Here is a 13316-nt window from a genome sequence, read left to right as displayed (position 1 = left end):
ACTGCTGTAGCAGTGGATCTTGCTGCAGTGTTGGCTGCATCAAGGGCCGCTTGAAGAGCGGTATGTGAGATGATTTGTCCCTCAGAAACTAGAGCCATGAATTGTTGTTTCTTTCCTTCCGGAATGTCATCAATAAAGTCCATGAATTTGTTGTAATTTTTGTGGTCATATTTTGCCAGAACAGCAGTATAATTAGCAATACGAAATTGTAACATGGAAGATGTGTATACTTTACTTCGGAGCAGATCTAATCGTATACTGTCCTTGTCAGATGGGGTGAAGCAGGGAAACGGGCGTTTGGTCTTTTGGTTGACTGCATCTACTATCAGCGAGTTTGGCACTGGATGAGTGAAAAGGAATTCAGAGCCCTTGGAAGGGATGAAGTACTTGTGGTCCGCTCGTTTACAGGTAGGTAGGCTTGCAGCAGGAGTCTGACAGATGGCCTTAGCAGGTACCAAAAGGGCTGCATTGATCAGTAATGCAATCCTAGAAGAAGAAGAGGGCTGCAGGATGTCCGTTAACTCATGCTGCTGTTCAGGAACCTCCTCCAAGTTAATTCTTAACTCGCTGGCAACTCTCTTGAAAAAGTCTTGAAATTTTGAGAAATCATCCAAAGATGTGGGGGGAGGAGGAAGTAAGGCTTCATCAGGCGTAACAACTAGGTCTACTGGGTTTGAGGCACGTCATGCCGGATCCTGCAGTTGTGACGGTGCTGCCTGGTGCCTTACATCAGTGGCAGGTTCGTCAGTTGGTGGGCCGGACAGGTGTCACGCCTGGTTGAGGTGGCATAGGGAGTGTGGTCTTGAGGATAAGATGCCTATGTGGCCCAATATTGCCACTGTGGTGGGAAGGGCATAGGTGGTGCCATCCAGGGGTTTACACACCACGGGACAGGATCCAGAGAGTAGGATGAAGTAATTTTTCTATGACCTCTATTGATTGGGGTCTGAGGATGGGAGATTTGATATGGTGAAAATTCTTCCTGTAGTCCAGCTTCCTCATCACTGGAGGAAGGCTGTCCGGACCCTGACTGAGCATTTGGAGAGAAGTAGGCATTGAGTAAGGGTGTCTGCAGGATAGGTGACACCAGCAGGTCCCTTGACTGTGTAAACTGCAGCCCCGGAGCTCCTCTGTGAAGTGAGGGCTGTGCAAGAGGAATCTGCTGTGAAAGACAGGCAACTGGAAGCCTGAAGCCCTGGCACTGGAGCTTCGCGGACGCAGGCGGGCGGGTTTCGTGCAACGCCGGAGGAGCCCAGCGCATCAAAAGTGCTCAGCCGGAGAAGTGCCGGGAGGGAGGCTGTAGACCTGTCTGGGGAAGAAGTTCCCTTTGCAGGTGAGAGAAGGTGCCATTTTTTTGAAGTTTTTTTGTCCTTCTTTGAGGCAGGGGGGCTGTGGTGTGCTGCGGAGCCGGAGTCGGCACCTGGGTCTGAAGCTGACCCTAAGGATTTTTGAAGGAGGAGCAGTTTTAGCCTCAGCTCCCTGTCCTTCCATGTCCTAGATTTAAGCTTGCTGCAGTGGGCACATTTTGGAGGGATGTGGGACTCCCCCAAACATTTTATGCATTTTGAATGGCTATCTGACAGAGGGATGGCATCATTGCAGGTAGAGCAGCACTTAAAGCCTGGGGAGTGAGGCATGTCGGAAGTGGCAGCCACTGACAGGAATGAAGAAAAAAAATATTTATTTATTTTGAGAGAGAAAAGGATAGAAAAATGGTAACTAAGTACTACTAGTAACAAACTAACTAGAAAGGTAATTGTAACAAAGGGAGAGAAAGTCTTTGACGACTCTGCTGAGCTCCATCTCAGGCGGGGGACAGTAGAGAAGGAACTGAGGAGATCGGACATGCACGCGTACTATTAAGATACACTCAGAGCGGGGGGGGGCAGGCTCTGCGCATATGCGACCGGTACGAGTACTGCTGTAAAAATCTCTGAGTGAAGGTGCAGGGATGCACCAACACCTGGAGTGGAGCACCCACAGGGACATCTCTCGAAGAAGAATGACTTGTTGTCTATCCAGTTATTTGTACAAAAAAGCTTCACATGAACAAGCCTTCAACAGCTGAACATTTCTGTAGTGCAGTACAGCACACTCCACTTTCAAAACAATCTTGATTTGTCCAATGGCATCCAATACCTTAATATGAGAATAGAGTCCATTCTTTCAAGAGCTGACAAACTTGTACAAAAATATTGTCAATAAGTATAAGTTGTGAAGGTTACAGATGTGCATAAGGTACAATATATGTATTCCAGTTATATGTTTATTAGTATCTTCTCAGGCTCTCAATGTCCCATGTCACAATATGAGATCTGATCCCCTGGGCAACTCCCAATAGCCAAGATTTTTAAAGGCATTATAGTGGTATTTCAATTAGTTAGTTCTCTTCAGAAAAAAAATTCTCTCATCTAGGCAAAGAACTAGTAGACAGAATTGGAAATAAGACCTTGCAGAGCAGATATTTTATCAGAAATGATGCTACATATTAAACAAAAAAATGAAGGCAAATCCATTACTGGAGTGAATGAATTAGTCTGATTCACAGAGGAAGAATTCTGGTTATATGCGAGAGACATTAACACTAAGGTAATACTTAGGTTTTTTTCCTTAGTCTACTCAGCACAACACTGAATGCAGTTTAGATTTGACTGACAAAGGGACCTATGTGTTCATCTAGATCCAGTGAAATTCCATGTAATGTATATGACTTTCTCAGTTTTGAAACTGCACTGCAGACAGATTTAAAAAAAAAAAAAAAAGGGAAATGAGAAGTAGACAGATCTAGAACCATGTGGCGAAGACAATACTAATGTGCACTCATTTCCATAATCTTGCTCTGTGTGTTTTTTCCAGGAACTCTGCTATTTTAAGTTTTGTTTCCTTTACTGATAGAAGACAATTTGCTCCCACACTGACAGTGAGATAACTATTTCCTACCTCCCTGGTTCCCTGTTGAATGCCATTCGTTAGTAGATACTATTTTGTTCAGCAATATGGATAACTATTAAAGATATAATTTTACAGACATGAACCAAATTGTATTTTTTTGCCTGATGAGCATCTCTCTTGTTAGAAACAAAAGGAAGATGAAAGCAACAAGGAGTCCGATGGCACCTTAAAGACTAACAGATTTATTTGGGCATGAGCTTTCGTGGTTAAAAAACTACTTCTTCAGATACACCAAAATAAATCTGTTAGTCTTTAAAGTGCCACCGGACTCCTTGTTGTTTTTATGGATACAGACTAACACAGCTACCCCTGATACTAGAAGGAAGATGGTATCTGTATTTAACTGCTAGCATATTTAAAACCAAAACCAAAATGCATTTTAGCAGTAGAAAGCTCCATTTTGGTTTAAATTCTTTACCAGTTAGCTTCAGTTAAGTGAAATTAGGCTAACTGTGTCCCTTACAAACAGCCTGAGAAGGAGTCTTGTAAGCAAAAAGGCTGACAGAAAAAATTCAACTTCAGATAGGGACATCTTTGATTACTTCAATTATACTGCCCTCCTTAATCTATGAAAAATAGTAGTTACGGGGCACTTAATTTTAGCACACTGGGCTAATGGGAACTAAGACCTAGTCCAGGTGTTGGGAAACTTTTTGGCCCGAGGGCCACATCGGGGTGCAAAACTGTATGGAGGGCTGGGTAGGGAAGGCTGTGCCTCCCCCAACAGCCTGGTCCCCGCCCCCTATCTGCCCCCCCCCCCCCACTTCCTGCCCCCTGACTGCCCCCCTCAGAACACTGGATCCATCCAACTCCCCCTGCTCCTTGTCCCCTGACCGCCCCCTCCCAGGACCCCACGCTCTAAACTGCCCCCCTGGGACCACACTCCCTATCCAACCATCCCTGCTCCCTGTCCCCTGATTGCCTCCACACCCCTGCCCGGCCCCCTGTTCCCCATCCCCTATCCAATCCCCCTGTTCCCCATCCCCTATCCACACTCCCGCCCCCTGACAGGCAGCTCAGGAGCTCACAGCCCCAGCGCACAGCAGTGTAGCTGCAGGGGAGGGGGGACAGCAAGGGAGGGGCCAGGGACTAGCCTCCCCAGCCAGGAGTTCAAGGGCCGGACAGGATGGTCCCACGGGCCACTAGTTTGCCCACCTCTGACCTAGTCATATTTATGCTAGCTACTGGAAAACTCACTCTAAATTTAATCGATTTGATGAACTACTAATTTACTGAGGCCAGTTAATCTGTACTCTACCATTGACATTCAATCTCCTCAGTAAACAGAAGGTCATCTTGGAGCCTCTAGTCACTGCAAACTATAGAAGCCTTCCAAAAACAGGAGACAGCAAGCATCTTTTACTGATTTTTATTCTAAAGGTGCCATATTAATGTTGTAAAGTGCTTACCTGAGGGATCACAATGTCAGCTAACGCCTTTGATAGCCTGTATATTTCCATTGTGTTTTCTAATTTTAAGGAGCCATTATGTTGGACATCATATTTTATACAGTCGTATATATCAGGGATTTTGCTGATGTCATATCGTCCATTCTTTGTTTTAAAGTCCTTTTCCAGCTTGGCCCACCTGCGCAGCATTAACTCTAGCGTTTCACTATGGTAAAGTTGAATATCTAGACAGATAAATATTTTACTCTTATTTCACTATTTAGGATTGACAACAAAAAAGTTAAACTGATTTAAATGTATTATTGAAATTATAGTCTTAAAATGTGTTTTAAGAGTAAAACAATGTTAGCTCACTCCAGATAACAAACGCATTGAGGCAAAGTGGTCAGAAGCCTGTGAATACTACCACAAAGATACTTGAAATCATTATCTGAAGGGCTCAAAATAGAGGGAATAGTTATGTGTATGGGTAGTTTTGAACTCAGTTTTCGTTGCCACTAGCATGGAATTATTACATGGTAACTAAGACAGAAGCATGTCTGCTCTATCCCAAGCTCCCTTTTCCAAGTGCATCGCTAGGTCTTCAGGCAGAATTGTACCATGATAAATCATATACAGTGTGGTTTTAAGAAGTACTCAGGGACTTTTTAAAAATTTTAGATTAAAATATTTTTTTCTGGGGATGTGCCCCTTATTTCCCATACACTCCTGTACACATCCCAAGGGCAGAAGCCAGGAATATGGGGAGCCAGGAGACTGGCAGGAGCAGGGGCAGATGCCCCAAATTGCAGACTAGAGGTTTGGATTGGGAAAAGGAGCAGAAATGGTAGAACATCAATTCTAGTTATCAGTGCAAGTCCTACAGAGATAAAATGCAACTATTAAAAAAAAATGGTGTTTTAATACTACATAATTTATAGAGCAACATTTCTATTCATCATGGCCCGTGTTTTAGTGTAGAGCAAACAAAAGCTTTAATGAAGATACTAACATTCAAAGGAAATCTTCCCTTAAATTACATTTAGAGCAGCCTGCCCTCTTTGTGAACTTAAAGTTTTGCAGCATATTTGAATAATATTACGCCTATCACCTTAGTTTTTAGTATAGATCCCAGAAATAACTGGTTATGGCAACGTTACTACATAGTCTTTTGCTCTAAACCTTGTGTTAATTGCAGCAAACTCTCTCAGGGGAAAAGCCTGTATTCTAAAGCCATATCTGCTCAACTTGCATGAGTCCCTAAAGTATCATTAGCAAAAATCTGTGAAACAGTGAAGCAAACGAGGAAAGGGTGCCTGCCTTCTGCATATCCATTAAAGTTAGTGGTCTCAAATGGACATAAGTCAAATTAAACACACATTTTAAAACATTTCAGTTACCCGCGGACTTGGGATCTTCCATTCGCTGCCTGATTTGAGAAGTTAAACTCTGAATCAAGGAATAAACCTTGTCACATGTTCTCACAGGATTTCTGATCACCTTCATTGATTTTATCAGAGAGATGCTTCCAGATGGAGTAAGCTGCAGTATGAGATAAAACAGAAATATTCCTTGCCAAATTGGTTATATCTAAATATCTAGGAAATCCTAATGGGATGCATTAACAAAACAAAACCCCCCACATCTCTCAACTCTCAGATTTCTAGACTCAACATATGCATAAAAGTACACAGTCCACAACTTCCTTAAAGTCAGAATTAATACACTGCGATCTAAATTAAGAGTAGAAAGCTTAACCCAAGTGTCAAAAGCTAAGGCTGTATGAGATACTTAGAGGGCAAACAATTCTGTCTGGAATACCACAGCAATGTCAGGAATGGAATTAAACTTCCCCACTTATGTTAATTATTTTATTCTCAAAAGTGAGAATTCTGAGGAAGTTCACAACTTTGTGCATATTTAATAATGTATTTTATTTTGTTTTTAATAACAAACATTTTGTTAAAAGCTTTGTCAAGAGAAATCAGAATGGTACACTGTGGCTAAATACTTCCTAATACATCATGAAAGGAAATTTTACAGAACAAAACTTAATTGGAGGGATCATACATGGCTGCTCCTGCACAGACTTATTTCTTTCAGGATAGAACACAAAAAAGTTACTAGCAGGAATCAACAGTCAATCCTCCAGAACTGAACCAATCATTTAACTTTAGGAGCCAAGCATGATCACCATTAAGTAAGCCAGTAATGCTATATAAGACATTGAAGAGTGGCTGAATGCCTCGTGATTTACCTTCACTTTTTAGAAAGGCGAAGTGCAGGGTAAGCGAGTGGTCAATCATAATATTTAAACATGTATTTTCACATTTTAGGAGCACCTGCAGGACCTTTTCCCTTTTTTCAGACAGAAATCTGGCTCCCTGTTCAGATCGTTCCCCCACATAAGCAGAGAGCAGGCCAAGGAGTAGCAACAGCATCTGGGGGAAGCACATACTGCCTTACAATAGCCTACTAGGTACTACAAACAGCAGTAATCTAATTGCAATGAGGACAAGAAGGTAGGGGAAGCAGATCCCCTGTGCTCTCAGCCCCGAAACTTCTGGAGCAAACATGGGAAGTCAGGTGGTGAAAAACTCTCCTCCAATTAACAAGAGAACACGGGCAGGTGGTGGCAAGGCAGGAGTACCTGTGCTCTCAAAGAATCTGAGACAGCCTGGAGGTCAGAGGGATAAGTAACCCCTTCCCCAAAAAGGTAGGAACAGATGGCTGCAGGACAGAAAAGTACTCAGTGGAACTACTCGGTGGAGGGTTGGATATAAGGATATATAATATGATGGTGTTTGCCCTGAATCTCCCATTCAGAATGGGTCAGGCTCAATCTCCTCCCCACCTGGCAGTTCACTATTCTCTCTTTATCCTATCTGAATACACTCTCTTTCTGGCCCTCTGTCGCTCTATTTGCCACCACGAAAGGAAGGACAAAGTGATGCCTCTGTGGTGCCTCACCAAGAACGTTTAGCACTCGTGCTCAAGACAAAACAATCCCTGGACTCCATGAGAAATTTTAAGGATGGAGGAGAAAAATCCCACTGAGGTCATCGGCAGTACTACTCAAGCATGTGCACGTGATAACACAGTGAGCAAAAGTTTCCTTACCAGAACGCCGGATTCTTGGGGGTAATGAACCTATATGTGCTTCCAGCTTCCCCTTTCCTCTTATCCCGTTACCTCTACCTACTCTGTTAACATTAGGTACTCTGTGCCCCCTCTTTATGACATAGTAATTCAGCAAAGGCAGGTCTCTGGAGAAAAAAGAATTAGGAGGGACAAGGCATGTGGGGTTCCTTAAATAGCTAAAATTAAAACAGTCACCATCAACTTAAAAACCAAAAAAGAAAAGGTCAGTCGTATACCAGGAGTCTCCTCTAAAAGAGCAAAGTTCAGTAGTTGCTGCTGCTCTTCAAACCTGAATTCACGTTACATCAAAACACTCAAATGCCATCTAATTACGCAATTTTCAAATTGAACTATTGAACTCAATGCTCATGTGACACTGTATGGATTATGTGAGACACTTAATATTATTACCAATATTATAAAATAGCAAGGAATCTTACCAGATATGTTGTGTAAGGTATCAGAGGAAATGTTACGTTTTCCCAAGTATGATAATATTGTTTATATGTTTGTATCATCTTTGTATTGTGAATTACAAATGTGTGTTGATATATCTGTATTTCAAACTTGTGCTATGCTTCTGGGTGACACCCCCCAGACAGACTGGCATCAGCACTATCCAGCCTGCTTGATGTCCTATCAAAGGCAATCAGCTATACAATTAACCCATTGAGAGAAGGCAACAGCTGCACCTTATGAAAGTCAGCAAAACATGTAGGGCATGCCTGTGGACAGAGAACTCTAAGGCTTTTCCATGGCATGTGATGTAAAGCTTGTGTTTGGGACAAAAGTAGTACAGGCCACATGCGAAGGATATAAAAAGGCAGAGGCATCATCTCCATTTTGTCTTCAATCCTACTTTTCCTACCTCTGCAGCAACTTCTCTACAAACTGAAGCTTTGAACAAAGGACTGAATGACCCATCCAAGCTTTGGATGTATTCCTGAGGGACTTTCAAGGCAAAAAACTCACCAATACTGCTACGAGTCTGATATATGGACTCTGAAGTCTTATGTATGTATTTTATTGCTTGACCATTTAACAACCCGCTTCTTGTTCTTTCCTTCTTTTATAATAAACCTTTAGTTTTAGATACTAAAGGACTGGCTGGAACCTAGGCTTGCCAACTCTGTCTAAAGCTATTCCAGGAGATATTTTTCCTCCATCATGACATGACATCATTTTCTTAAAATATCCTATTAAAATCTCCCGGATTGCTTTCAATAGTCACTGGGAGATCAACGCCAATTCTGGGAGACTCTAAGCCAATCCTGGAGGGTTGGCAACCCTCCTGACAGCTTAGTATTTTGGGTAAGAGCCAAACTAATATTGATCTGGCCATGTGGCTAGTCCCTTGGGGTCAGAAGAACATTTTGTATAGTGAACAGTGTTTCAAATAATTTCTTACTGTACTGGACCTATGTGCTGATTGGGAGACAGAGAACTGGAATGCAATAAAGGGGGCTGTGTGATTTCTTTTTTCAGCTTCTTGATAACCCGTGTGGGGGATCAGAAGCAGAGTTTGTGACTGGTTGGTGAGTCTAACCAGTTTTAACTACCAGTTTTGGGAGAATCTGCTCTCCTTTTTGAAGCTTGCCTTGAACTTGGAATTTTCAGTGAACGCTACCCCAGGCACCTCGGATAACAGCTAACATATACAATAGTGACAAATATGTAGATCAGGGTTTCTCATACTTCATTACACTGCAACCCCCTTCTGACAACTACTACAAGATCCCAGGAAGGGGACCGAAGCCTGAGCCTCCCTGCCCCCTGGGGGGTGCCAAAGCTTGAGGGTTTCAGCCCTAGGTGGTAGGGCTTGGACTTTGGCATCAGCCCTGAGCCCCAGCAAGTTTAATGACAGCCCTGGTGACCCCATTAAAAAGGGATTGCAACCCACTTTGGGGTCACAACCCCCAGTTTGAGAACCACTGATGTAGACTAATCTCCCACTGCTTTGATCTCTATGCCTCATATCTAATGGCAGCCCGGACTTCAACACTGTTCTGAATATTAGAAAGTTTCCATTTGTTTCTTTAGACACAGTGAGGACAGCCACTGGTAAACATGCTTATCTAATCATGATGAAATATGCCTAATGTGTAGAACCAGAAGTGATCCCTTCCTTTTAATTTGTACAACCTGATGTAACCTGCATTACAGTACAATGTCTTAGTATGTAATGGAACATTTCTTTTATCTTCACCGGTTAGAAAGTAACAGCTTAGGGCACTTCAGAATTCCCAGGACCAGAATAGTGTTCTGTAAAAAATTCAATAATGGCAAACCTTTATAACAGATATATAATAGCTTTTTGAACACACACTGTCACCGTCAATATTACTACTAAAGAAGCAGAGTGTAAATGGTTACACATAAAGGCAGGTTAACACTATCTTTTTACTTGTGGAACAGGTTGAAATCTTGCTTATGGAACAATAAGGAAGGTTTGCTGTTTTGTTCCCCAAACACGTGTTCACAATCATACCCAAAAGTGTATCTGTTCCTGTTGTGGGACTCGTATAGCTCTATGTGACAAAGTATTACATGACTGACCATCAACTTCCCACACAGCCACTGCTATTTGCCAATTTCCTTCTTCACACAAGACATTACCAACAAGTGTACAAGATTGATTTTAGAAAACTATGGGATAAAAACTAGGGCTGTCAAATGATTAAAAAAATGCAATTTATCACAAGATTAAAAAAAAACTATCATGATGAATCGCAGTTTTAATCACACTGTTAGCACAGTAAAAACCAAAAGAAATAGTATTTTTCAATTCACCTGATACAGTATTGTAGTGCAATCTCTATTGTGAAAGTGCAACTTACAAATGTAGATATATATATATATATTTTTAATACTTAACTGCACTCAAAACCAAAATAATGTAAAACTTTAGAGCGTACAAACCGAAGCATAAAGGGGCATATGAATGTTTAGAATATCCGGCACGTAAATACCTTGCAACTCTGGCTACAACAGTGCCATGTAAATGCCTGTTCTCACTTTCAGGTGACACTGTAAATAAGAAGCAGGCAGCATTATCTCCCATACATGTAAACAAACTTGTTTATCTTAGCAATTGGCTAAACGAGAAGTAGGACTGAGTGGACTTGTAGGAGGTGAACTGAAATACTATTTCTTTTGTTTATTTTTTTCTACACTGCAAATATTTGTAATAAAAATAATATAAAAGTGAGCACTGTACACTTGGTATTTTGTGTTGTTACTGAAATCAATATATTTGAAAATGTAGAAAAACATCCAAAATAATTTATAATAAATTTAAATTGGTATTGTAGTATTGTTTAACAGTGCGTTTAAAACTGTGATTACTTGCAACTACATTTTTTAATCTAGTTAATTTGTTTTGCGTTAATCACTAGAGTTAACTGCGATTGACAGCCCTAATAAAAACATTACTTTTAACCAAATATTAGGATCAAGACAAAATTTTATTTATTTTGATTCACAGAAAACGAATCCTGCTAACTATCTTGTAGGAAGATAAGCCTACATTGAGCCCAAGTAAACGCTGGTCTTAAACTGAGTTTGGATATTAGCATGAGCAATAGGCCCAAAGCATATGACTAAACAGAATTAAATTATGAAAAAGCAGCATTGTTTGTGTTAAATTTGTAGTGACAGTTGAAACCAGAGTGTTATTTTATTTCAGATTTGGGTTGAGGTAACCATGTTTTCTTTATTTTGATTAACTGGGCACCAGGTGCAATAAATAACTGGTTATATATAGTTTGTTTACAAAAAAAATGCTTAGTCCTGAAGTTGGGAAGAAATATGGCAAAAGAAGGAAAGAAGATAACTTTGAAAAGGGAGCCCAACCATTAAGTTGGTCTAGACCATGCAAAAGCGTAGCATCCAGACCTAAAATGGCTCTCTCTGGCTTTAGCTAAGGTCTTATAACCAGCAGTGACATCACTTGTTTATTAGAGTGTGTAAAAAGGCAAGGATTTTAGGGATTTTCCTTACCCTTCTGGAATCATGCCCAAGCAAGATCCTGTTGTGAATATTTGGCCAATGTGTGTAACTGTATTGTTGCTAGGATATAAAATGTGTTTATGCCTGTATTGGTATTTTGGATATAACCAACAACAAGTGGACTTTGAACTAATAAAGGAATACTTGTGTGAAAACTTAGTTGTGGTAAACTTTAATCAACTTATGTTGGAAATAATTTCTTTAGTATTTTCTAACCTTTTCATAGTCTTCAGGCGTAAATTCTCTGTCCCTCTGGAGTATTTCATGGAGCCTTGCTTTAACACGATGCTGGCAGCTGCTTAAAGAGTCACTGTCACTGTCCAACAGACCATTCATATTAGCACTTTTCACCATCTGGACAAGAATAGGAGTCAGCTCTCCCTCTAAAGCCAGTAATCCCTGGAAAGAACAACACTGCTATTCAGAAATGAACAAAGATAAAAATGTAGTAATGCATCTATTTCTAAACCAAGATGTAAACGTAAACTCCACATTATATTGTTCAAATAACTTGCCAGTATCTCAAATGTTGTGGTTACCGAAATTCAATCACTCAATGAAATCTTTATGTAGCAGCTTATTGTATGTGCTCTCTCACATATGTTTAGGATGCCTGATATATCCCTCTTCTTGGAGATGGGAATAAGCAATCAAACTTCTGCTAAAAGAGAAATGAGTGGAAAACTTAAGCAGGTACAGAGCTTCTGGGCTGTGATCAGAGGACTGGGAAATTTGTCTGATATGAAGATAGGTAAGGTATTGTGAAAGTTTGGTCAAAAAAGTTTCTAATTTACATGGAAGTTCTGAAGATTACATTTTTCACAGATCATGTCTAAAAGTTCACAGTGTTCAGGGCTATGGAACAGTTTTTATTAAATTTTACAAGATCACCCTAGAATTTTTACAGCACAACAAAATTACTACATGCATACTTGAGCAGCATAATGATTAAGAGCATTTTTTTTGTCAGTTCGCCACCGTATCTCACCAGTTAATTATTTTGAGATCAACTAAATGTTAAGAAGTTTCTGCTCTAACAATCTTACAAAAGGATATTCCTGTAGTAAAAATGTTTATATAATCTTGTAATATCTTATCTTAAAAAGAAAATGAAATCAGGTTATATTAATTTTACATCTCTGGTGGTATCAAAGCACAAAAGCAATCTGGTCCTCTATGTGTAATTTGCCTTACAGTTGCATGTCACCTATGTAAAGTGAACTTGTAGCCTCAGTTCATTTCCTAAAAGATGCCTATATTTCACCCATCATGCCCACAATTTGTCATAGTTTGTTGGAACTTTTAGATAAAGAATTAAACGGGCATGTAGACTAAAATACCCTTTTCATCCTCAAAAGTGGTCTACTGGAAAGGACTGATGTGCATTGCATGGGCTATGTAAATAAAAACTTGTACTGCAGCTTCCCATGCTGTATGTCTTCTGATGCTTGGAAGGCTTCAAATGCAAGAGATGTCCATTTGGATCTCCTTTCATGAGCACTAAATGAACTTTAAATAAATTTCAACTTTTTTTTTTATTCCATTAGCTGCAATAAAACTGCATTTCCCTAACTTGCTAGAGAACACAGACAAGATTCTTGTTGAGAGTTTCAGGTTTCTTTGTTGAAAATACAATTTCACACAGTACCTTTGCAAAAGCTGCTGCAGTCATCTGAACTCGTCCCTCATCAGAAGCATAGATTTTCAGATCATGTCGATAAGTACTATGTAATCTAAGTAAACCACATCCAGGAAATCCAGCATAATCTCCTACAAAACAAACAGATCTTCTTCTTCAGAGACTCTTGTTATACATGTATTTTATTT

The 13316-nt window shown here is 40.4% G+C and overlaps 1 protein-coding gene across 9 annotated transcripts in view; it reads right to left on the bottom strand.

Moving 5' to 3' along the window:
- Window positions 1-13316, bottom strand: part of PPIP5K2 (diphosphoinositol pentakisphosphate kinase 2) — a 97034-nt gene that overhangs the window by 39883 nt on the left and 43835 nt on the right. For all 9 annotated transcript variants that reach the window (XM_048849513.2, XM_075128599.1, XM_048849518.2 and 6 more), the window contains exons 16-19: window positions 13138-13259; window positions 11706-11888; window positions 5741-5882; window positions 4362-4585 (exon numbers count right to left, since the gene is read on the bottom strand). In XM_048849513.2, coding sequence (XP_048705470.1) covers window positions 4362-4585; window positions 5741-5882; window positions 11706-11888; window positions 13138-13259 — 671 coding nt within the window. The remainder of the gene's footprint in view (window positions 1-4361; window positions 4586-5740; window positions 5883-11705; window positions 11889-13137; window positions 13260-13316) is intronic.

The sequence above is a fragment of the Caretta caretta genome, chromosome 5, assembly GCF_965140235.1.
Source record: "Caretta caretta isolate rCarCar2 chromosome 5, rCarCar1.hap1, whole genome shotgun sequence".
Classification (NCBI taxonomy): domain Eukaryota; kingdom Metazoa; phylum Chordata; order Testudines; family Cheloniidae; genus Caretta; species Caretta caretta.
The sequence above is the reverse complement of the archived record's forward strand: the minus strand, read 5'-3'. Positions and strand labels throughout refer to the sequence as shown.